Raw genomic sequence first — 26,728 nt, 5'->3', positions numbered from 1 at the left:
AGGGCTACACAGAGAAACCCTGTCTCGAACCACCCCTCCACCACCCCCCCACCAAAAAACAAGAAAGAAAGACGACTGGAAAACACTCACTAGTGAGAAGGAAGTGTTCACTAGAGGAAGGTTCCAGAGAAAATGAACTGATGGGGTCGAGTCATCTAGAGGCATTAGTATTCAGAGAAATCAAAACATGGCTTCTCTAAAACACAAGGATAAGCAGGCGAAGAACTGCAAGCACACTGCATGATGCCTGAATTAGAAGCCACTTTGTAAAGTGTGCTCAGTCAGAGCTGACATGTGTGCTAAGTACTTCAAACTCTATGGAAAAAAAGAAGTAAAATATCTCAAATAACTGTATCTTGATTATATATTGAAGTGATACTTTGGATATACTGACTTAACATTTAAAATATTAACTACTAGAAAACATAAAATGATGTAAGCAGCTGGCATCACACATTTCCCTCAACACTAGCGACTGAAGCCAAGGCCGTCTGCATGGGAGAGAAGTGCACTACCCCTGAGTTGATCCCTAGGAGAGCGCTGAGGTGTGTACTGAGTAACAAATGACTTACTGTAGGAATACAAATCTTGCTTAAGGGGTTTCCATCCAGGAGATAGGATCCATTAAACGTTACGTATTCATCATAATACTGAGGTGCTTGAGGGATCACGCTACATAGCAACTTGCGTTTCTCTTCAATTTTTTTTCTTATGTGCAAATATTCAAAATATGGATTTGCTCTCTCAGAACTGTATGGCTCAATCTCATCTAACTTCAGAGAATCTACAATGGCGGCTAGAGACTGCTGAGTTTTCTCCTTTGCTTGCAGTAAAGAGGGGCTCACTTGCACAGGCTGAGGGACCCGTGACACTTTCCTCTTCCGAGGATGGTGGATCTGAGGATCATCCTCTTCAGTGAGTCTGATTCGTCCTCTAGGGGAGGACTCGTTATCTTTCTCTGCTACAAGGGTACAGCCAGCAAGCATCGGCTTGCTTGGATTGACCACTGTACTTGCTTTGTTTCTAGTCATTCTTTGAGGGGTCTGGTTTTCAGTTTTATCGTCTTCAGCATTTTCTTCTAGTTCTACTTTACTAAGCTGGTCATATTTATGCATCTCTGGTTGGGCCGACTGCTGTGAATGGTTTTCTACACTTGATAAGGTGCTCTGCTGAGATTCTTCATCTTCAGTGGAAAGCGAGTACTTTTCGCTGTCAGGACCATGCTTTGGGTTATCCTGTTCATTCAGGTTTCCTTTTGGCAGCCCTGCATTCATCTCATACAAATCAGAATCACATTTACTCAACTGAGTTAAGACCAAACTTTGTAGTTTGTTTTCTTTTTCATGTGAAATGATTTGATTATCATCTGGGCCCTTCTCAATTTCCTGGCTATTGGAAGACTTGTATGTGAGTTTGCTAAATGCATAATGTGTGTTTGGCTGAGCAGTATCACTCCCATTGAAGTCCTTTTCTGATGGCAACACAAGCAATGAATTGGCCTTCTCAAAGCTTGGGAGTGCTTCTTGCACAGTGCTTTCAGAGTAAGCTGGTAAAAAAGAATTTGTCTTCTGAATGTCTGCTAAGACAAATGTATTTTCCACATCCTCTGGAAAGTTATTATCACTATCTAAAACAGAACTGGCCATCTGAGCTGCACTTCTCTGTTGTAAAACACCTGGCTCTTGACTGACAACATATGACAAAGACACGGGTTTCGGAACAGAGTCAGCACCTGCCAGTGGTTGGTTGGAAAAAGAGCAGGGCTGAGGTGAAGACAGAAAGGATGCTGGGTCCTGAGCACATGAGTTTCCTGGCAGTTCAGGCTGCTGCAGAGGTAAGCAATCAGTATTTTGTTCTCGTAACATTTTGTTCTCTGAATTATAAAACCTCTGAGCGGAGGAATCTTGATCAGATGTATTAGAATCTGGACAGATGAAGTCATTGGTGCTTAAAGACTCCAGTTTATCAACAGGCGTCTCCCATGATTTACTTGGAATCACTCCAACCTGATTAGACGGTTCCAAATGCATCGAACTGTCAATCAGTGTACCCACAAGAGTTGCACTCTTGATTACATTTACATCAGATGAAATATAGCTGCTGTTTGCAGACCTCGTTGGAGAGCCTGTACAGTTAGGATGTAAGTCAGACACATGCGAAAGGCCCCTTTCAGGTACTGCTGAAGACACTTCAGGCTTGGGAGACAGACAGGTCTCTCTGGGAACAGCTAAGTTACCTTGACTGCTTTCTTCTGATACTTGGAAATGTTTTATGGGCTCACAAATAACTGAAGGCATACTGCATCTTCTAATTTCTACAGCAGGTCTTACCTCATTAGTAATTAGTTTAACATCTTCCACGGAAGATGACCTGAGATGGCACACTGGAAGTCTGTTTGTATATGGTGGTTTAAGTCGTTCTGGTACTTCAGTGAGACCCTCCAGCTCTCTTTCATAAAGAGCGGGAGATTTGGCATTTGGCAAAAAAGGTGACTGAGAAAATGACAGCTGAGATTCTGAGCCCTCTAACATAAAGTCAGAGTCATACTCAACGAGAGGCCTTGGGGTTGTCACTGTATGGCAGGAGTCTTCTGAGCTAGCAACAGAAAGCATGGACACAGACCTAGAGCTAAGACCCAGCCTCTCACCTTCCGACCTAGGAGACCGGTTTGAGCCACTCTCTGAAATGTAGGATGGCTTTCCTAAATTCAATGCATTTTTGTTGTCAACAGATTGTGATCGATGACTTCCAACATCTTTACATTGTTTCTCCTTGTTATAAGCATCAGTCAACTCTGAGCTTCTCGACCTGGTAAGTTCTTTACTTTTGGATTCAGTGGGTGCATGTTTTGCTTTTTCTTTATCTTTTACTTTAAGTTCTAAACAAGTACGATTGCGTAATCGTTCTTTTTCCTTTTGCTTAATTTTTTCCTTATGTTTTCTGTGCCACTGCTCTATTTCTAGGTCTTTAAGGCTAAGCATTCGTTCAAAACTTGTCTGCATTAAATCATCATTTACTAACCTCTTTTCTTTAGGTCGAGTATCTTTTGATGCTGGTGATAATTTAGGTTTAAGCTTCTCTGTTTCAGATTTTAGTCTGATTAAAGTATTTAGCTGGGCTTTCTCTTTACGCTTGTCTCGCTCTTTGTATCTGTCTATATCCTTTTTATCTTTCTCTTTTCCATCTGGAGTTTTCAAAGGCTCATCTCTTGCCCTTTCTTTAAGGGACAGAGCTTTCTCATGCTGGGTTTTAGCACTGCTGTCTCCTGTACTCGCCTTTCTCTCTTCCTGCAAATGTTTCACGTTAGTTGCATTTACACTTTCTTTCTCTCTAGGTTTCTCCTTCTTCTCTCCTTCCCTGTCTCTGTCTCTAGTTCGGACCTTCTCTGATTTGGAACACTCACTGCTGTCGGACTGCTTTCTTTTCTCTAAGTGCTTTTCTTTGCTTTCTGCTAAGTACCTCTCTCGTTCAGGTTTCTCTCTGTCATGCTTTCTATCCGCCTTTTCTCTGTTCCTCTCTCTGTCGTCAGTCTTTCTGACAGGGTTTTTCAGCTTCTCGCTCTCCTTGTGGCACCTTTCTGTCTGGTGTGAGTACAGCTTGTCCTTCTCTCTCACTCTGTCAGTGCAGTCACTGAAATCCAGCTTCTCTTTTTCTGACTTATGTTCATGTTTTATCTTCTTTTCTTTTTCAGAAAATTTCCTCTCGTTCCTGTCAAGCTCTTTCTCCTTAGTCTGAAAGCGCCGATCAGACTTTTCCCTCTCTTTTGTGTGTCTTTCTTGCTTCTCAGCATCCATTTCCTTTTCTGACAAATGCAGCCCTGCAGCTTCCTGGCTTGCACTGACACCCACCGAACAGCACTCGGCCTCCTTCTCTGTGGATGCACTGTCTTTTTCTTCTTTCGGATCTTTCACCTTTTCTTCCCTAAGAGATTTTTCATTTTCCTTTTTAGTCTTTTCCCGTTCTTCTTTAAAGTTCCTCTCTTTTGAAACATGCTTTTCCTTAGCTGACCTATCATCTTTCATGTTTTTTTCCATTTTTGACTTTTTGTCTATCAGGGACTCATGCTCCATAGTTAAAAAGAGGTCCTCAGTTTCATCACTTTTAAAAAAATTTTCTTTCCAAAACTCTCTGTCAAATTCAATGCTCCTCTGTAGCTCTTTAGCATTGTCTTTATTTTTATATTTTTCCTTTTCACCTTCAACTTCCTTTTTGTGCTTTTCTTTATCCTTCTCTTTATGTTTTAATTTATGTTTTTTTAATGTTTTACCCTCTTTATCCATCTTCTTCAGTGTGCAGTCTGAGTTTTCAAATGCTGGATTATGATCTTCATCTTTAATTTTGGCATTTGATTTTTCACCAAATTCTATGTGGAACTCTTTCTGATGTTTGTTTTTGTCCTTGTGCTTGTAAGATTTTATATTTGAACTTTCAGGCTCTGCATTATCATACCGCGGGAGATCAGGCTGTAGCGACACTTCAGAACTTCCGGGGGATATGCATGCTTTCGTGTGGTCTTGCTTCAGGGGTGTCTGTTTTTCACTTAATCCACAGGAATGTTTGGGAGATTTACCAGTGGAAATATGAAATAAGTGTAATGAAGTTTCATCCTTTGGGCTAAAAGACTTCCTGAAGTTCCCTTCCTCTCTGTATTTTTCTGAACAATCCAGCGCAGTATTCACTGTCAAGGTTGCTATCCTGCTGTTTTCTTTCCCCTCTTTTTCTTGTTTCAGCTCTTGGTTCTCTTTGTTTTTATTCTGATTTTTTAATTTTCTTTTAACTTTGCCTTTCTGTTTGTATTCATATTCTTTTTTGGCTTGCATATCAGAATGTGATGTTTCGGCAACAGAACATGCAGTAGAAATCTTTCTGCTCTGAAGAACCTCTTCATCAGAGCTTTCAGTACTGGAGCACAGAACCCTTGACGGCTTCTGTTTTTTTGTTTTAAATGACTTAGAATAGAAGGTTTTCTCCTGTTTTGCAAACAGACCACTCCTGTCTGCTTCAGATTCATTCTCTCTCCGCTGTTCTTTCCTAAGAATATGTCTGTCATCAATCATCTTACTTATCTCTTCTTCATCATCATCTTTGAACTCATACTCATCCAGTGCAGAAGGCAGCGGGGCTTTGCTTGGGAGGATTTTACTTCCACAGACGAAAGAGTCTTTCTCTGTCTCTGAGTCAATATTTTCATCAACACTAGAAGGATTTACAGACTGAGCCTCTTCTGAATCTACAATAAGAAAAGAAAACATAGCTTATACCATAAATCCATCAGACAATTCAGATAAAATTATCTTACACATATTAGCCAGACAAAGAAATATCGAAGAGTCAAAATACCATTGTAGAGTTTGTACAAGGGCTTTACAGCAAACATCCTTTATGATGAGACGCTTGACTCTGTAAAAGCATGTTAAGCACAGGGTGTTTATTAAACTGTACAACATGAACACAGACACATAAATAGAGGCAGGGCAACAGCAAAGGCACCTGGAGTCAGGAGAAACAGTCACTGTGCTGGAAGAGAATAGCTTACCTACTGTTCTTTGACTCATTCCACTAAACAAGACTAAGAACTACTAAATTGAAACATTTTCTTTTATGTATTTGAAGGTATGTATTAGCAGAACTTTATGCTGTTGGTTGGAGTCTGCCAAAAGACCCTCACTCACAAAGACCACAGAGACCGACATCGCTGCAAACTGCGAGAGGATTTTTATTGATCCAAAGCGTTGGGGACCCCCCCCCCCCTTAGCATGCAGGCAAGAGGAGAGACCCCGAACAAAGAAAGAACACACTTTTTATATCTTGTAAGGGGCAGATTTAGGCAACAGGGCTAGCTGGCATATTCTCATTGGTGTAGCAAGTAACCCCTTTAGGCATTGGTTGGTTTGCACAGGGTAAAGCTTTGGCCTAGTGACTCACTCTGCCTGCCCTTATGGTGGGTTATGATGACTGATCAGCAAAGCAGCAGCACATTTAACTTATGGGTCAGTTATTGACGTCACAGCTATTAACATCATGGAGAATCCTAGCGACAAGGTCAGGGTAGTTTGTGGTTTTTCTCAGAATTCGGTGTGGGGCAGAGTAGGGGAATTGTTCTGGGAACTGCTAATCTTGTTGTGGCAGCTGCGGGCTTAGTCTGGTCATTCTGACCACTAGTGTGGAAAGTCCCTTCAGAGGGGAAAGCGGCTGGGTGGTCTTGAATTTATTTTGGATTCTACAATGCTCACCACAAAGGCCAATAATTTAAACAATAGGAAGGCTTTAACTATACTAGAAACATGGAGAAAAACCTTAAACCAGACTCCAATTACATAATCAGATTATAAGATATGTACTTGACCAAAAGCACTACTCTGTTTCCTGGTTCTTTTATCTACAGTGTAGACCTAGAACAACAGGAGAGATAGTCTCATTTCCTATATAGTGTTCAATACAAAAGTATTATTTTATTATAGGTAAGCACCAGGCATGAGAGCAAACACCTTTTAATCCCAGCACTTGGAATGTTGAAGGACAAGGTTAGTTCTAGGCCACTCTGGTCTACACAGTGAGTTCTGGGACAGCCAAGGCTACATATTGAGACCTTGTCCAAACCAAACTAAATTACAGTCAAACTGTTGAATAAATATGGTCAAAGCCTTGGTTGAATTTATTTCACTGTATTTTTTTTAATCAAAAAGAAGCTTTCAGCCAAGAGTAGTTTTTTGTTCATACCTATAATCCCATACTTGTTGAGATGGAAAAAAAAAAAAAACAGAATTATGAAGCCGCCTGGGCTACCTAGCAAGACTCAATCTAAAAATAAAATCAACCACTTCATCCCCCACAACAAAACAACATTTTTGTTAGACATGCAGACTAATGAGTTCCCAGGATCCATCTTCCTCCTTTAATCTCAGTACTTGGGAAGCAGAGGCAGGTGGATCTCTGTGAGTTTGAGGCAAGCTTGGTCTATACAGTGAATTCTAGGCCATCCAAGGCTACATGCTGAAACTTTATCTCAGAAACAAAACAAAATAAAATAAAATTATAGCCAAGTTGTTGTAGAAATACAATCAAAGCCTTGGTGGAATTTATTTCAGTGTGTTTTTAAAAGGGCTACAGACACAACTGCCTTGCTTGGCTTTTACATGGGTGTTGGTGATTTAACCCAGGTTCTCTTGCTTTTATAACAACCTCACCCTCCCTATCACCCACCCTTCCACCCCCTGCAACCCCCACATTGTACACTTAGGACCTTTAACTGAAACAATTATAAGACTATACAAAAGTCTGCTTGGTGGTGACAGCAGTGGCAGTGCATGCCTTTAATCCTAGCACTCAGAGGCTGAGTAGAGAGGCAGAGGCTGGCAGATCTCTTAGATCAAGGTTATCCTGGTCTACAGAGTAAGTTCAAGGACAGCCAGAGCTACACAGAGATACCCTGTCACAAACAAACAAACAAACAAACAAACAAACAAACAAACAACCATTAAAAAGGACTATAAAATGATTACTGAGGTATCTGACCCAGGGGTTGAAGAACAAATCAATTGTAGTAGTAATTAAATGCTTTACTTAATATTCAAAAAGATTAGTATTGTACACTTACTCACTTATATTACACCTCATTTAATCTGGCTCTGTACACCACCAGAGGTGCAAGGCAATTATCAATGTCACCCAGATGCCAACCCTGAGACCTACCACAACCACCTGCCTGCTGGTGCAACCGTGGCACAGGGATAGGACAGTAACCAAAACCTCTGAGAAAGCACCACGGCTGAAGGGAAAACTATGACTGCGTTGCTGCTAATACCAATAGGTCAGCCTCCCTCCATCCTCATCAGAGAAGCTTCTCTCAGAAGACGGGAATTCAGAGCTCCACAACTGAACAGTGTGCAGAGAGCACTTAGTCCTAAACAGGACATCTTCATCAAGTCCATCCCTTCAAGGATCAGGGATCTATGCTCAAGAAGAGGCAGAAAAACTGGAAGAGTCTGAGGGGATGGGAGTCTTCAAGACACAACAGGGCTGCTGCACAAATGAACTTGCACGAACTGTGACCACAATTCTGCACATGCTCACACCAGACAGCCTAACACCACTCCTAACCAAGATGCTATTTATAACTGATACCCTCTGGCAAAAGGAAAACCAGTTTTCTCTAATGTGTGCCAATGGGTTTATCAACCCTATTCCAGGGTAGCATGCCCAAGGATAGTGGCTGAAACAAAATGGACTCCATGATGGTGGTTTTGTGGGCTTTTAGTTTCGTTTTGGAATTATCTTCTTACTAGTTTTTGTTTTTGAAGGTAGGAAGAACACTGAGTTGGGTAGGTAGGGAAGTGGGGAGACTGGGGAGGAGTTGCAAGATGAAAAAAACATGAGCAAAACATACTATATGAAAAAATTGTATTGTTGAGAATTGTTTTGGCTATCCTGGGGTTTTTTGATTTTCCATATGAAATTAAGAATTGCTCTTTCCATGTCTGTGAAGAACTGTGTTGGAATTTTGATGAGGATTGCATTGAATTTGTAGATTGCTTTTGGTAAGATGGCCATTTTTACCATGTTAATCCTACTGATCCATGAGCATGGGAGATTTTTCCATTTCCTGAGGTCTTTGCTTTCTTTATTAAGGGACTTGAAGTTCTTGTCATAAAGATCTTTCACTTGCTTGGTTAGAGTTACACTACAATATTTCATATTATTTGTGGCTATTGTGAAGGGTATTGTTTCCCTAATTTCTTTCTCAGTCTGTTTATCCTTTGTATAAAGGAGGGAAATTGATTTGATTTAGTTAATTTTATATCCAGCCACTTTGCTGAAGTTGTTTATCAGCTGTAGGAGATCTCTGGTCAAATTTTGGGGGTCAAGTATGTATACTATCATATCATCCACAAATAGTGATACTTTGACTTCTTCCTTTCTAATATGCATATCCTCAATCTCCTTTTGTTGTCTCAACAACAAAACATCTTCTGGGGGAATCACATTCTTGACTTCAAGCTATACTACAGAGCAACAGTGATAAAGACCACATGGTATTGATACAAAGTCAGACAAGTAGACCAATGGAATCTGAAGATCAGAGGTCACTTGATCTTTGACAAAGAGCCAAAACTGTACAGTGGAAAAAAGAAAGCATCTTCAATAAATGGTGCTGGTCTAACTGGCAGTCTGCGGGTAGAAGAATGAAAACAGACTCATATTCATCACCTTGCACAAAGCTCAAGTCCAAGTGGATCAAGGACCTCAACATAAAACCAAATTCACTGAATCTAAGAGAAGAGAAAGTGGAAAAGAGTCTTGAACACATTGGCACAGGGGAAATTTTCCTGAGCAGAACACCAATGGCTCAGGCTCTAAGATCAACAATTGATAAATGGGACCTCATGGAACTGGAAAGCTTCTGTAAGGCAAAGGAAACCATCAACAGGACAAAACAGCAACTTACAGATTGGGAAAAGCTTTACTAACCCCACATCTGACAGAAGACTAATATGCAAAATATATAAAGAACTCAAGAGGTTAACCTCTAAGAAACCAAATGATCCAATTTAAAAGTGGGGTACAGAGCTAAACAGAGAATTTTCAACTGAAGAATATCGAGAAGCACTTAAAGAAATGTTCAATATCTGTAGTCATCAAGGAAATGCAAATCAAAACGACCCTAAGATTCCACCTTACACCAATCAGAATATGGCTAAGATCAAAAACTCAAATGACAGCACATGCTGGCAAGGTTGTGCAGAAAGAGGAACACTGAGCCGGGCGTGGTGGCGCACGCCTTTAATCCCAGCACTCGGGAGGCAGAGGCAGGCGGATTTCTGAGTTCGAGGCCAGCCTGGTCTACAAAGTGAGTGCCAGGACAGCCAGGGCTACACAGAGAAACCCTGTCTCGAAAAAACCAAAAAAAAAAAAAAAAGGAAAGAGGAACACTCCTTCATTGCTGGTGGGATTGCAAGCTGGTACAACCACTCCGGAAATCAATCTGGAGCTTCCTTGGAAAACTGGAAATAGTTCTACCTGAAGACCCAGATGTACTCTTCTTGGGCATGTACACAAATGATGCTCCACAATATCACAAGGATCAGGTATGGGGGGGAAACAGGAGAGAAGCCTAGAGGGCCAGGAGAATAAATGGAAATATACAGCTGAGGGGGTGGGGATGGGGGCAGAGTGAATCTCTAGAAAGTCCCAGAGTCCTGGGATGTGAGAGACTCCCAGGACTCAATGGGGGTGACCTTAGCTGAAATGCCCAGCAGTGTGGAGAGAGAACCTGAAGAGACCACCTCCAGTAGATAGAAAGGGCCTTAAGTGGAGGGACAGGGTTACCAACCCACCATTAAAATTTCTGACCCAGAATTGTTCCTGTCCAAAAGAAATGCAGGGACAAAAATGGAGCAGAGACTGAAGGAAAGACCATCCAGTAACCAGCCCAACTTGGGATCCATCCCTTGCATAGGCACCCAACCCTGACTCTATTACTAATGCAAGAAGTAATTTGGTTTTGTCATGGAATATTTTGGTTTCTCCATCTATGGTAATTGAGAGTTTTGCTGGGTATAGAAGCCTGGGATGGCATTTGTGTTCTCTTAGGGTCTGTATGACATCTGTCCAGGATATTCTATATATCCTGTGCTGAGAAGTTGTTGTATCCTTTTGTTTTAGGATAAAATGTTCTGTAGATATCTGTTAAATCCATTTGTTTCATAACTTCTGTTACTTTCAATGTGTCTCTATTTAGTTTCTGTTTCCAGGATCTATCCATTGGTGATAGTGGGGTGTTGAAGTCTCCCAGTATTATTGTGTGAGATGCAATGTGTGCTTTGAGCTTTATTAAAGTTTCCTTAATGAATGTGGCTGCCCTTGCATTTGGAGCATAGGTATTCAGAATTGAGAGTTCATCTTGGAAGATTTTACCTTTGATGAACATGAAGTGCCCTTCCTTGCCTTTTATGATAACTTTGGATTGGAAGTCAATTTTATTCAATATTAGAATGGCTACTCCAGCTTGTTTCTTCAGATCATTTGCTTCAAAAATTGTTTTCCAGCCTTTCTCTCTGAGGTAGTGTCTGTCCTTTTCCCTGAGGTAGGTTTCCTGTAAGCAGCAAAAAGTTGGGTCCTGTTTATGTAGCCAGTCTGTTAGTCTATGTCTTTTTATTGGGGAATTGAATCCATTGATATTTGAGAGATATTAAGGAAAAGTAATTGTTGCTGCCTGTCAGTTTTGTTGTTAGAATTGGGCTTCTGTTTTTGCGGCTGTCTTCTTTTAGGTTTGTTGAAGGATTACTTTCTTTCTTTTTCTAGGACGAAATTTCTGTCCTAGTGTCGGTGTTTTCCCTTTATTATCCTTTGAAGGGCTGGATTTGTGGAAAGATATTGTGTGAATTTGGTTTTGTCATGGAATATTTTGGTTTCTCCATCTATGGTAATTGAGAGTTTTGCTGGGTATAGAAGCCTGGGATGGCATTTGTGTTCTCTTAGGGTCTGTATGACATCTGTCCAGGATATTCTATTTTTATTTAGTGTATTTGTTGTTCTGATTATTATGTGTTGGGAGGAATTTCTTTTCTGATCCAGTCTATTTGGAGTTCTGTAGGCTTCTTGTATGTTATCCCTTTTTAAAAACATTTTTAGTTTTCAACCTTTCAGAATTTAAGATAGACTTTATAAAACTGTTTTTGACACACAAAATAATTCCTGTAAAGTTATTTAACTCAACTTATTCTCAACATCTTATTTGGAAAATAGGAGGAAAATAAGATGCAACTGTTAAATTTTATGTTATTTTATCTTTCTTGTCTATAAAAAAAAATCATCCGTATTTTATTTTTAGCAAAAACCTTTAAATACATTTGAAAGTTGTTCTTATATATCTCAAGGCAATTTGAGTGCAAACAGAGACATTAAAGAATGGCTCTACTTACCATAAATTGCATTTTCTCTTTAAATTTTGTTTTTCAAGTCAGGGTTTGTGTGACCCTGCCTGTCCTGAACCTCACGCTGTGGAGCCAAGCTAGCCAAGCTAGCCTCAAACTCAAGAGACCTGCCTGCCTCTGCCTCCTCATATCCAAATCATGCATCACCATGTAAATGGTCAAGCAAATAGCCAGGCACTCATGATGCATGCCTTACTCCAGTACTCAGGAGGCAGAGGCAGGTGAATCTCTGACTCCAAGGCCAGCCTGGTCTACAAAGTGAGTTCCAGGACAGCCAGGGCCACACAGAGGAACTGTCTTGAAAAACCACAAAACCAACCAACCACCACCAACAAAATAACCCCAAAAGGGGTTAAAAGGTCAAGGCAGGCAACCATAGCAAGTGTGACAAATGAAGATATGAAGGTATATATTAAGTTCCTTTCTCAAAAATCTCTAAAACAATGAGCTAAGGGATTTTGATGTGATACTTATATATCAGTATTTAACAAAATGCTTACACGTTAAATGTCTAATACATTAAGTCAATAGACATTGGGCATTTGAACAGATTGCCTTATTCATTACACAAAAAACCCCACAAGTATTCTGTCAATATCTATACTGTAGAAGCAATGATGACTCTGTATTAAGAGTCTGAAGTCAGTCTATCATCTTTCCTCCAAAATTTAACTGGGTTGGATTTGTTGGTTCTTTTCCACTGCCCTAAAAATCAGGATTAAAAACATTCAACTCACAACTTTCCCTTCCACAACAGCCAGCTTGAAGCCAGCATTTTCTATCTCTGTGGTGTAGCAATGAATCCCATTTCTCAATGTAAAACTCCTCATGTTAGGATAGGGAGATGGTTCTGTGTAAACATGGCTGCTGCCAAGCCTGACAACTGGTACTTAATCCCTGGAACCCATGATGGACAGAGAGAACTGATTCCAAAAACTTGCTGTCTGACTGCACAGATGTGCTGTGACACATGTCTACACTCATACACACAGTCTTCAAGTTTCAACACTGAAGTCTTGGTCTGCAGGCTATACTTAAATCCATCTTTGCTCTACTCCCATGGGACTATCTCAGCCCAGCCTAGCCCAAGCTACCTCATGGTCAGAATTATAGGTCATAATGCATGTCTTCTCATTTCATGAGTTTCCCACTCCCACAATTTACTATTGACCTTCATATTCACGAAGCAAACATCTGACCTTTGTGACAACTCTTAGTATAGTCAATGAAGGGATTTGCAAGCAAATCCATGTAAGGCTGTTTACAGTGGCTCACTGAGTTAGGATGCTTTGACTTCAGTGTATTCAACAATTTCACCTTTCAGTCCTTCTTCTGTATACAGCAGCCATACTACCATGCTACTTCTGTGTCTGTGTCCTACAATGTTCATGCTTACTTCTGTAGATTCTAATAATTTATTCCCTATTTTTTATCAACCTACCTCTATGAGATATTTAAGATTCATGATTAAATGCAGGGGTGCAGGGTCAAGATTTATGCACAAAAACATACATGCATGCACACACACACACACAGAGTACTGTGAGTAATCTGCTGGGAAGAAGAGGCAGTTTGTCTTCACAATATACCTGCATTAGCATGCACCTTGTTAAGTTTAGTGATTAGGAAGCAATGTTAACTCCCAGTTACTCCCTCCCTACCACACGGTTGGAGTCACTCCTTAAGACATTCGTTTTAATTCCAGGTATCTACAACAGGAACTGTCCATTTTCAGGAAAAGGCAATGGGTAGAGGAAGCGGGATCTGTTCCACAACATTTCTAATGCGCTCTGCATAGTCTAATGAACCCTTAAGCATGTGTGCAAGCCTACACAAGACAGAACTTCCTGAAAACATATAAAAAGCATATACCACGGCTGGAGAGATGGCTCAGCAGTTTTAGGAGCACTGGCTGCTCTTCCAGAGGACCCAGGTTCAGTTTGCAGCACCCACATGGAAGCTCCCAATCACCTGTAACTCCAGCTCCAAGAGGTTTGTCACACTCTGCTGGCTCTGGCTTCCATGAGCTCCTACAATGATCGTGGTGCACATATACACACAGATGTGCAGACATACACACATCTAAGTAAAAATATGTTTAAAGGCTAAAAATAAGTAAAATACTTAAGAACATTCTTCTTTTTTTTTTTTGGACAGGGTTTCTCTGTGTAGCCCTGGCTGTTCTGGAACTCACTCTGTAGACTTAGGCTGTCCTCGAACTCAGAAATCCACCTGCTTCTGCCTCCCAAGTGCTGGGATTAAAGGCGTGCACCACCACTGCCCAGCTAAGAACATTCTTTATGTTTACCAAACATTTATAATAGGAAATTCTATAATGCTTAGCATATAGTAGATGACTAATACTGAATAAATGTACAAAATGTAAATTTTAGAACTGCATCAAGGCATAAAGAAATTAAGTAGCAGAAGCTGGAGAGACGATTCAGAGGATAAAGCTACTTGTAGCTAAGAATGCTGATCTAAGTTTGAGCCACCATAAGAGGAGGAAAAACTACCACAAGTCGTCCTATGATCTCCACAGGCATGCCTCATATGCTATGTGTACCCATCTCTCAATAAAAAAATAAAGTGTTAAATTGTGGCAGTGCTTATTTGAAAATTATGGACAAATGGTTGGAAATGGTTAAATGTACTGGCTGGTCTTCCAGAAAAACCCCGGTTCAGTTCCAAGCACCTACGTGGTGGCTCACAAACTGTCTGTAGTTCCAGTCCCCTCTTCCGACCTCCACTGGGGCACAGATATATATGCAGGCACAACACCCATTCAGATAAAAGAAATTAATACATTTTTTAAAAGGAAATTATAGGCAAAATTAGCATATAAATAATTTTAATGCTACATATAGAGAATTGAATTAAGGTCCATACTAAGTGCTAGAGACTTATTCTGAAAGTTAGCTAATCATGAGAAAAATTAAGAAAAGTGAAAAAAACATACCCCACACTGAAGTTTTAGTGTCTATTCCTGCTTAATTCCTAGTAAAATCCTCTTGTAAAGCAAGTTTCCTTTAATACTGAAATCACTGTTTGTAGACATGTGGAGACATTTTTAATTTAAAAAAAATTATTTATTTATTTATTTATTAAAAAACTTTATTTATTTATTTATTTATTTATTTATTTATTTATTTGTAGCTGTCTTCAGACACACCAGAAGAGGGCATCAGGTCTTGTTAGAGATGGCTGTGAGCCACCATGTAATTGCTGGGATTTAACCACTGAGCCCTCTCTCCAGCCCTATGTTAGAAATTTTGAATTTGAGATAAGAAAACTTAATTTTTAAAAACTCATCTAAAATCATGAAAGTGCAGTAAGCACGACTCTGGAAAGTTTAAAGGCCCAGGTGCCATGCAAGTCTATATCGTGGGCTGTGGTGCACAGGAAAATGCACAGTAAAAAGGTCTGTGTGAAGCCGGGCGTGGTGGCGCACGCCTTTAATCCCAGCACTCAGGAGGCAGAGGCAGGCGGATTTCTGAGTTCGAGGCCAGCCTGGTCTACAAAGTGAGTTCCAGGACAGCCAGAGCTATACAGAGAAACCCTGTCTCAAAAAAACCAAAAAAAAAAAAAAAAAAAAAGGTCTGTGTAGTCTCCCACTAAAGACTGTTTTGTCTGTGTTTCTACACCTCAGAGATCAATATGTCTCTAAGGCTCAATACCTTTTTTTAAATATTAACAACTGTGGGTGGGGGCGCAGTGGCAGGAGAGATGGTTCAGTGGTTAAGTGCTGCTCTTCCAGAGAACTCAGGTTTGATTCCCAGCACATGATGGCAGTCCACAAATTTTCTGTAACTCCAGTTCCAGGGAACTGATGACCTCTTCTGGTCTCTAAGGATACCAGGCATGCATCTGATAAACAGACATACATGCAAACAAAGTACCCATATACATTAACAACTTAAAATATGCATGTTTGTTTTTATTATCTATGATGGGTGCTCTGCTTGCATGAATGTTTGTGAACCGCACGTACGCTGTACTACAAATGATAGAAGATGGCATCAGAGTCCTGGAATTGGAGTTCTGGGATATGGTGAGCATCCAGGTGATGCTCCCAAGCACACTGAAACCTCTGAACTGCTAAGCCTCCTCTCCAGCACCGACCCCCCACCCCCCCTCCCCCGGCCCACCTTATCGTTCAAGGTAAGGTCTCTCTCTTACTGAACCTGGGGCTGACTTGGTTGGACTAGTCAGCCAATATAACCCAGGATCCTTCTGCCTCTGCCTTTCTAGCACTGAGATTATAGGTCTGCACACATACATGTGCTACCTATGGAGGACCGGGTTTAAATCTGGGTGCTGGAGATCAAACCTAGCTCCTCCCCCCCCCTCCGCCCCACCCAGCCCCTGCCAGGTGAGGTACTTGCTGTTGACCCTGAAAGATGTGGAAGCCAGGAATACTAAGAGTGGTGAGCCTGTGTGGTTAATCAATCTATTGTTACAAGGAGCAGGGAGAGACTATCCGAGCTACTCCAGACATCAATCTCTCACATCACAGTTTAGTGAGGATGCCTCTCCCACCAGTTTCCCTCCCCCATCCCACCTGTGTCTTCACAGTTCTTTTCTTAGCATAAGGTATTTAACTAAAATGGTTTTATTAACATTGGGAATTCTTCTAAGACAAAAGTCTCTGCATTTGGTCTGGTGCTGTAAACTGTTGGACTCGGGGCTGGAGAAGAGGCCTGCAGCTTTCAGAGCACTTGCTGCTGCTGCAAAGGTCCTGAGTTAGGCTCCCAGCCCTAACACTGGGTGGTTTACAAGAGCTCAAAATTCCAGATCCTGGGTATAAGATGAACCCTACCCGTCTCTGCGTTACATGGTGCACATTCATACACTCAAGTACACAGACAGACAATAAAATAAAATAAATCTGTTAAAAAGTCGTAAGCTATAGCTAAGTGAGTGAATGGTTTCATTCACTTTACAATGGTTATTGTCCTTTTCACATAAAAGCAAAATAGTTCATGATAGAAAACCAGGAAAACAGAATTGGTCAATCACAAGAATTAAATTCTATAGTAATGCTACTACCCAAGAGAACGACACTTATAACTTAATTTTCATATTTAATTTCCACTTACTGAAGTTAGAATGAACACAGTAACTGTCTAACCCTAAGGCCTGCCCTCTGCCCTCTGTCCTCCCAGTATGCTGACTGATGACTTCAGCCATGCTGGAAAGCCCACATACTCTGACCTTCTGGCACATCTACCCTGAGATAGTCCCTGTAGTTCTTTGTTCCCCTTGCTCATCAGGAAACAAAAAAGCCTTTTCATCACTGACAGTGCAACGTAACACACGGTTTAGTTTAAATCCGTGTATGGGGGGACTTTACTTTCTGAGATAACCTAACTATGAAACCCAGTCTGGCCTTGAACCTCTGAACCTCTCCTGCCTCAGCCTCCTAAGAGCTAGGACTAAGCTGCCCATCAGCACAACTGACATATAATTCCTTTGAAGATTTACTTTTAATTACACGTATATTGTGTCTGTGTGTGGGTGTGTGCATGTGCATGTAGGTGCCTGCAGATATCAGAATTTGTATTACAGGCAGTTGTGAGGTGCCTGCTGTGGGTGCTGGAAACTGAACTCAGGTCCTTTGGAGGAGCAGTACACATTCTTAATTACTGAGCTACTTCTCTAGTCCCAACATATAATTTCTTGATAACATTGCCCACAAAAATTTCAATATTCAGCTCTAAGATGCTAGATTATTGCTATTATCCTAGAAATTTTCATGAAAATTTTAATCTTAGTCTTTATGTTTATGTAGTGTTTTCTTGTTTTATCCATAAAATTGTGATGTGCATCACTAGTTTTGTGTATTTTAACTATTTCTTCTCTTCCATAAAAATAATCCAAAACTGGTTGTGTTAGTTTTCACATTCAATTTTAGCACTCGGGAGACTAAGGCAGGAAGGCTCCTGACACGCTCAAGGCTGGCCTGGGGTGCATGGCAAGACTTGTTCTAAAAAAATAGAAAATAGAAAGAATGGAGGGAAGGGAGGAGGAGAGAGGGAAGGAGGAGAGAGGGAAGGAGAAGGGAGGGAAGGAGAAGGGAGGGAAGGAGAAGGGAGGGAAGGAGGAGAGAGGGAAGGAGGAGAGAGGCAAGGAGGAGAGAGGGAAGGAGGAGGGAGGGAAGGAGGAGAGGGGCAAGGAGGAGAGAGGGAAGGAGGAGAGAGGGAAGGAGGGAAGGGGAGGAGGAGAACGAGAGGGTGAATGAGAAGCATGTCTGTAACTTCATACCTGTGTGGCTGAGGTAGACTGGGAGGGTCAGGGCCATATGCTTTATGATCTTGTTTCAAAAAAAAAGCTCTTTGTCCTAAAATACAAGTCTTCTATTACAAAAACAGTGACAAAACCAAGCAACTTACTTCCCAACATGTGTCTTTCTGCATTATGAAAACACTAAGTCCTGGATATATTTGTAAGTGCCTTTTTTCCTTATATTTTCAGTGCCTTTGTTTTCTGTATGTCTCCCAGGTTGCCCTTGTTTTAGATTTCAAATCAGATCTTCAGCAATGTTTGGTCTTAGTAACCTATGTCAAGGAGTAGTCTGGCTTCCGAAGACTGACAACAGCCTTTGGGAGATATGGCTCTGGGGTCGCTGGTTTCTGCTTTCTCAGGATATTGAGAACTTAACTCTTTTTCTTTCTCTGTCATTCAAAATCTGCAGGATCAACTGTTCTAGTTTGTTCATCTTGGGACTCCCTCTATTTCACCCAGCTGATTTTCCTCCTGTCTCTGTATTTCTTTTCATACTAATAAAGGGAAAAAAACAGTAGTCGAAGGAACCCCTAAGTGAGAGAGCTGTCAGCCGTAGCTGGGATTATCTCTAACGTGGAGACTGTGCTCTAGACAGTCTGGTTGAATTTTAGACTTTCTGGCGCCTCCTAGGGAAGCACCTGTTATTTGTCTATTCCGAGTTGTTCCTTTGTCCGGCATGAATCAAAATTAGTATTTTTAAGACTCACCTAAGCTAGGTATGGTGGTGCACACCTTTAATCCCATCACTGGAGAGTCAGAGGCAGGTAGATTTTTATGAGTTCAAGGCTATCCTGGTTTACAAAGCATCTAGGACAGGAGTTCCAGGCTCTGTTACACAGAAAAACCCTGTCTCAAAAATAAAAACAAAAACAAAAGAACTCCATAAATATAACTTATGCTACCTAGACAAGGAATTAAACATTAGAAAAACACTGGCTGCATTTTAAAAAACAAATCTTGACGTGTTTCACATCAGATTAAGAACTGTAGGTGAAAAAGAGAAAGTGTCTGTCCGTCCCTCCTGCTCTCAGCAATGTCCTGTATTACAGGCTGGTGTCCAGTTCCTAATCCTTCTGTTCCCACCTCTTGGATGCTGGGATTGCAGGCATACAACACATCTGCTTTATACAGTGTTAGGAATCCAGCCTGGGCTTTGTGTGTTCAAGAGAAGCACCCTACAAACTTAACCACACCCCAGTCCTTCTGTAGGCTCTTGAATTTGTATTTGTAAACCTCAATTCTCCAAACAAATAATACGTGTTCTGATTTACCACAGAGGAGGAAAGATGTCATGTGCATTTGGAGAGGCTTGTCAGGTGTAACTGACTTTCTTTTCACTTTACTTCTGCAATAATTGGTACTGGGAATAGAATTACCACTCAGTGTTTCTGGATGACACAGAAGCAAAAGGATATGATCAACAGCTAGAAACTATGATTAAAAGTAAAACCTATATTAGAAATAAACTGCTGGCTGCAGAAGGGGCAGACCCGCAGCACTCTCCATCCCTTGCCCTTCGCTGTTGCCTCTGCTCGGCACCATGAACCACACTCTCAAGCCTTCATCATGGCTGCCAGTGGGGGACAGGCCCCAAATTACGAAAGAATCAGGGAAGACTATGAGGTGGCTGAGCTGGGGGGCACCCCACAGATCGGCTTCTGTCAGAACTACTGTGATCAACATGTCCAGAGAAGTGTCTGTGCCTGACCATGTGGTCTGGTCCCTGTTCAATACACTCGTCATGAACTTCTGCTGCCTGGGCTTCATTGCCTATGCCTACTCTGTGAAGTCTAGGGACCGGAAGATGGTGGGTGATGTGACTGGAGCCCAGGCCTTCGCCTCCACTGCTCAGTGCCTGAACATCAGCACCTTGGTCCTCAGCATCCTCATGGTTGTTATCACCATTGTTGCTGTCGTTGTCATTGTTCTTAACGCTCGAAATCTTCACATTTAGAGGATTTTGACTTCCGGCACTGATGCTTCCCCATCCGCAGCTGTGTCCTTCCTTGCCCGGCCCTACACGCAGCTGTAACACTCATTTATCGATCCACAGTGGATTCAATAAGGTGCACTTGATATCCACCCCCCCCCCAAAAGAAAGAAAGAAAGAAAGAGAGAGAGAGAGAGAGAGAGAGAGAGAGAGAGAGAGAAAGGAAGGAAGCAAGCTGCTTCCTGGTTTGATGGTGAAAATCAAGTGTAGCACCTGCCCCTATCCTGACCACCACCAAGGACTGCAGTGCTCTACACATGCCCCGTAATTACTCATCACCCAACTCTTTTATGTCAGCATAACACAAATTAATTCTACAAAGATGGTATTTGTATTTCTCTGAGAATAGGACAAATATCACTACAAAAAATTGACATCACTAAAGAAAAGGGACAAAAATCATCCAGGGTCAGCTATTCTATATGAATACATAAATCACAGGGATGTCCTTTTACCATTATTAAGAAAGGCATTGTTCTTTGGATAATATGAAACTGGTTAACTTGAATTCACTTAAATGCATGTATTATATAATCAGTATTATTTAAATGAATGGTCTCTTTTAAGGGTTCTTCTCAAAGGTATGTGTATATAGAGTTTTAACTAATCAGTAATAGTGCACTGCTGTAATTATGTCATGGATTTACCCCAAGAACTTACATTATATTAATTTGCAGCTATCCAGAGTACATGGAAGCTATGACTACAACTTCCCATTTATGTGTAATAAGCAACCCAAGGATATAAGACATGTTATTCCTTCTATGTTTCTCTTGTTAAAAAGTAACTAAGTTCCCGGAGGGGCATACATAAACCTGCTCCAGCATGCTTCTGGGGGTCTGTGCACTATGGGAGGGGATTAGTTCTTACACCCTCTGAGTTCCTGGAACTCAACCCAGGACATCAAGGTTGGCTTTAAGTGTCTTCACCTGCTGAACACCTGCTGAACCATATCATAAGTCTCAACATGTTACTTTTTGCTTCCTTTTCTTGAAATGGGGTGTCATTATGCAGCCCTGGCTCATCAATAACCGGCTACAAATACGTAGTTCATCCTGTACTAAATAATGGAATTTTGCAACATTAGGGAATTAGGCCTTCATTCTTTCTTCTCCCCTTCAACTTCATATATATTTTCCATTAACAATTATTTCACCTAGAATTACAAATTCTTAGGCTTTTGGCCTAGGCTGATAAATTATTGTTAATCTATATAGAATATATGATAAAATGTATATTAATTTGAAGTACTGACTTAAAAAAAGAACTAAACGGATATTGTTTAAGGCATTGGTAAGAGCAACCTGATCTTTATGCAAGAAAGTTTAAAAGTTACAATTCAAATATGTTTGTAAAGACAGCATACATGTTAATAAACCAGGTGAGACAGTATAGAGTATACTATCATGGACTTTTTGATATTTTCGTTACTAGGTTTCCACTGAGTGAGCAATATTCTACTGTGTGTAATAATGCATGCTTTCTCAATTTTCCATGCATAAGATTGCTAAATATTTCTCTATGCCCCAGTATTACAACATGCTAAATGTGAACAAGCATGGTGCTCACTACTGCTGAACATCCTCAAAGCAGAGGCAATCAAGAATGCTGCTAACTGTCTTGGCTTAATAAAATCAAGTTCTCAGGGTAAGAAATGGATTTCACCCTTTATAATCAGTCTAATCCTTTCTATATTTTAAATATACTAAAGCTATTACAACATGCCACTTGGAAAGAAACAAGAATACTATTTACATTTTAAACTTCACACATTAGAAAATCTTTAATTCTAGCATATCAATTAGAAATGCTTTTCCTTAAGATTTTTAAAAAATATTTTATGTGCCTGTGTAGGACCATGAAAGGCAGCCTGGTTTGAGCTAAGGCTGGAAATCCCAGCAATCCTGACAGACAGTATAGGCATTTTGCCACGCTCCTGGACACCAGGCTCCTGGCACGAGGCCACAGCTCTCCACAGGTTTGTGGCCATCAGTCAAGTAAGGGCAACGCCCCAGGCTCTTCCACAGTTAGAGGACATGACCTGTGGTCATGTAGCCTCAAGACAGATCTCCATTTTAATGAGGTACCTAAAGACCTGGAGGCTTAGCTAATAAACTCCCCTTCCTAGACACTCCTCCCTGCAATAGGTATTTAAACCTCAGACCCACCCCGAGAAAGTACGGTTCATCAGGATCTGCCGTGGGGATCAATGGAAATGGCCTTCATCTAAAGAGTGGGCCCCCTAATCTCCCACGGACAGCCTCTCAGCGCTCCTAGCCATGGCCTCCACCAAGCCAAGCCAGCTGCCCTCAGACAAGCGAAGGACTCTCTCATCCGCAGGAATCGGCCGGACCTCTCTCCTCTTTCCTCCTTCGGCCCCGGCTAGATCCAGCACGTGGGTCCCTACTCCGTTCTCAGTTCTTCCGCGGCTCCCAGTGGTGCCTGGGTGCTCAAGAGGTGGCGCCGGCCTCCGCGCAGGCCCTGGAACCTGTGAGTCAGCTCCAGCAGTCCCTGGTGACCCCAGACTGCGCTCCCCCAGCCCTGGAGCGGTGTCCAGCAGCTTCCCATCGCCCAACACCTACCTGGCGCCAGCATGGGGTAAACATAGTTAAAACTCCCTTCTCCTGCCACCACCAGTGGCCCAAACCTGTGGCGGAGTAGACGCGGAACACACCACAAACCCATCATGTCTTCGTGTTTTGCCTGCACCTATGTTTGTGCAGCAGTACGTGCCTGGTGCACAAGGAAGCCAGAAAGCAGCACTGGATCCCCTGGAACAGGAGCTACAGAAGGTTCTGAGCCTCCATTCGGGTGCTGAGAATCAAACCCAGATCCTCTGGAAGACAGCCAGCCCTCTAAACTGCTGAGCCATCTCTCCAAACCCCTAGTGCCTTTACTGTCTAAAATGTGGTATGCATGAAGTCTAAAGGCAAATATGTCGATATATTATTCACTTTAAAAACACCACAAAGAACTTCTTTCTATGGCTGTCATATTCCTAACTTTGCTTTGAAAAAAAAATTTTTTTTTGTTTTTGTTTTGTTTTTCAAAACAGGGTTTCTCTGTGTATCCCTGGCTGTCCTGGAACTCACTCTGTAGACCAAGCTGGCCTTGAACTCAGAAATCTGCCTGCCTCTCCCTCTCAAAGTGCAGGGATTAAAGGTGTGTGCCACCACTGCCTGGCTGAAAAATTTTAAGATTATGTGTCTATATTAATATCATATAGCCCATTTCACAAAAAATTCTGATATATTCTGACTTAAACTATTAGCTTATTTGGATCTCTTAATTGTTGTAAATCCACAAGTATGCACCAGTGCTTCATTTTTACATGGCCACTAAAATATAAAACTAAGGAAAATTGTCTCATAAAGTATGACGATATTTTGTCACAATAATACAATGTACTATCTTAACACTGAGAAATGAATCACAATCCTAGACATATTGTGTACTTCATGACCACACGCGGCCAGTGGAGACAAAGCATCACTCTCCTTTCGAAGGGCTCTCGTCTTACAGTAGACCCTAAGGGCAGTTTAGGAGGACAGAGCATCTGTTGGGTTAAGCCAAAAGGTACAGGTGATTCAAGTTTACAGCTACTTCTTTTTTTAAAAGATTTATTTATTTATTTTTATGTATGTGTGCACACTGCAGCTGTACAGATGGTTGTGAGCCTTCATGGGGTTGTTGGGAATTGAATTTTTAGGACCTCTGTTCGCTCGCTCCAATCAACTCCGCTCACTCAGTCCCTACTTGCTCCAGCCCAAAGATTTATTATTCTACATAAGTGCACTATAGCTGTCTTCAGACACACCAGAAGAGGGCGTCAGATCTCATTACAGGTGGTTGTGAGCCACCATGTGGTTGCTGGGATTTGAACTCAGGACCTTTGGTAGAGCAGTCAGTGCTCTTACCCGATGAGCCATCTCTCCAGCCCTACTTTTAAAAGGCCACCCAAGGAAGACATGGAGAAAGTGAATAATTCTCTTAACAATGACTGGCATTTTAAAATTTTCCACTGAGCACTCCTTAAATGAAAAGGCTGGAATAATGCAAACATTATTTGTAATGCTTATTGTTAATAAAGCCTCTAGCCTGGTAACTATCCAGTGTTGGAAAGAATGGAGGGGCACAATGTGGCACGTCTCCATCACCGTAACTATCATTCATAAGCAAGGGCATAACTACATTCTCAGCATAATCAAAGAGCGTTATTTGTAGTAAGATCAGGCAGAATTCAGAAGTGGTAGAAAGGATTTCTGCCTTAAGACGACATTGAGTAAGGCTGGGAAACAGACAAGGTGTGGTGGTGCACACCTTTAATCCCAGGATTGGGAGACAGAGGCAGGTGGATTTGAGTTTGGGGCCAGCTTGGTCTACCTAGCAAACTCAAGACCAGCAAAGAAACTCTCTAGAAAACAAAACAAAACAAGAAACAAAACAAAATAAACTAGAAAAGGCGGATATTGAAGAGGGAGGTATACAACTGAAGAAGAATTATGCAAATTTAAATACCATACACTTCTATCCAAGTAAGACGTACTAACCAGGACATGTATTCCTGCAGTGTTAGCATAAATGTCTGACCAACAGGGTACAGAACTGCCACTAAGATAGGTCAGTGTGCCACTCACTATACGTAGGACCTTGCACCACAAGTGGACTCAAGTGATGACATCAGTAACTATACACTGTTTCTCTCAGCAGATATTTTCTCAGAGCATTTTCCCTCATGGTGAAAACCAACATTCTGCACAGATTCCTTATCCTGGGCGTGGGGATTGGTATTAACAGCAAACAGTTTAAGGACAGCTTTGAGCAGAACTGGCATCAGCACAATATCTTATGGAATAAACTGCATATGAAATGCTACATATCTAACACTGATTTATTTGCTCCGAGTTTATCAAGGTGTGACATTCACAGACTTAGTTATCTTCTAATTTTGCAACACTTAAAGTGTATCTGTCACATGGATGGTATTTCTGAAGGAAAATCATGCTGTGAAATTTTCACATACAAATAATTATGGGCAGTTAAATTAATTGTCCATTAAAATGCATTTGGAATTTTGATTGGTTGAAGATTGATAATGTTGAGCTTAACAAGGACTTCATGTAAATTAAAGAATAAAATTTGGGTATTTCCATCAGTCTTCAGCAATCCCAGAATTGCTGTGTGATACTTACTGATAATTTTTGCATCATTCCTTGACGCACTTTGATCAAGCAATAATTCAGGCACATTCACCATGTGGAAAATAAATATTCTGAAAAATTAATACATAGCTGATGAACACAGGAAATAGTATCAGAGGAAAATTAAAAAGGTTCTATAAGATTTGTCCTACTCTAATTAAAATATGTACGTTCAAATAAAATAGCTTTTATCTGAAAAATCTCTTGCTGCACTTTGTCCTATGGAAGGTTTTTTTTGTTTTGTTTTGTTTTTTTGTTTTTCGAGACAGGGTTTCTGTGTAGCCCTGGCTATCCTGGAACTCACTTTGTAGACCAGGCTGACCTCGACCTCAGAAATCTGCCTGCCTCTGCCTCCCCAGTGCTGGGATTAAAGGCGTGTGCCACCACGCCCAGCTCTATGGAAGGTTTTTAACAAACACTGCTTTTCAAAGCTACGGCTTCTTGAAGAATCAAAATTAAAGAGTTCATAGCAATAATAGAACATGGCATATAAAATTTCCTACTTTTTTAAATCTTATTTTCTTATCAAAGACAATGAATTTCAACTCAAATCCAGATACTATTATACCCGGAAGGATGTGTAAAGAACTCCCAGGTATTACATAACAGACAGATTTGCAAATCAGTTAAATGTCAAAACTGACCACAAACAGTAGAGTTTCCTCAATTACCTCTACTGAGTAGCAGAAAGGCTTAGATGGAAGGAAAAGGAAGAATTGGTATTTAGGGTGACCCACAGGTATGTGGCTTCTGAGGACAGACAAGTGCTGCTGTCATTTAGAAAGAAAAGAACACAGTGGCATAAATGGTGGGGGAGGGGGAGCGAGTTTCCCTTGTGCACTTTAATTTCTGAGGGTCACTGAGGAAATAGAAGTGGCAAGATCCTGAGGCAGCTAAATTTAGTTCCTGAGGTTTAAGAGAGCAGTCTGGGGTTGAAAGGAAGGTTTGGAAGGTCTTAACCTGTGAGTGGTGGGTAGGTATGTGGAGCTTGTCAGGAAGGCTCCCTGGGGTAGAGAGGAGGATCCAGTGAGTGAAAATCTGAGCAAACCAACACGGCACAGAGGAAGGAAAAGGAGATTAAGATTGAGAACCAAACTTGGAATAAAGCAGTCTAGGAGCTGTAGAAAGTCAAGGTGGATTATGTCCCAGAAATCAAGACGTTAGAAAACTAAACAAAGAAACACAGCGTTTTCAAATTCCAGTTTGAAAAGAACAGAGCTACAACACTTTCCAGGATCTAGCAGTAGAAGAGCATCGGTGCTCTTACTAAAAATTAATTCCAGTGTAACAATTACAGACTATTAAAAATAAATAAGGGG

General features: G+C 41.2%; 1 protein-coding gene and 1 pseudogene across 6 annotated transcripts in view; one reads left to right on the top strand and one right to left on the bottom strand.

Annotated features, from left to right (window-relative positions):
• Nucleotides 1-26,728, bottom strand: part of Ankrd12 (ankyrin repeat domain 12) — a 103,978-nt gene that overhangs the window by 17,457 nt on the left and 59,793 nt on the right. For 4 of the 6 annotated variants that reach the window (XM_021185702.3, XM_085832765.1, XM_021185699.3 and 1 more), the window contains one exon: nucleotides 573-5,230. In XM_021185702.3, the coding sequence (XP_021041361.1) occupies nucleotides 573-5,230 (4,658 nt within the window). Of the gene's footprint in view, nucleotides 1-572; nucleotides 5,231-18,197; nucleotides 18,716-25,400; nucleotides 25,481-26,728 lie in introns of those variants that run through there. The other 2 variants (XM_029471308.2, XM_085832766.1) reach the window with 2 other exon arrangements.
• Nucleotides 18,544-20,172, top strand: LOC110283886 (interferon-induced transmembrane protein 3 pseudogene; annotated as a pseudogene).

This window comes from Mus caroli, unplaced genomic scaffold (genome assembly GCF_978045245.1).
Source record: "Mus caroli unplaced genomic scaffold, Mus_caroli_1 scaffold_18, whole genome shotgun sequence".
NCBI lineage: Eukaryota > Metazoa > Chordata > Mammalia > Rodentia > Muridae > Mus > Mus caroli.
The sequence above is the reverse complement of the archived record's forward strand: the minus strand, read 5'-3'. Positions and strand labels throughout refer to the sequence as shown.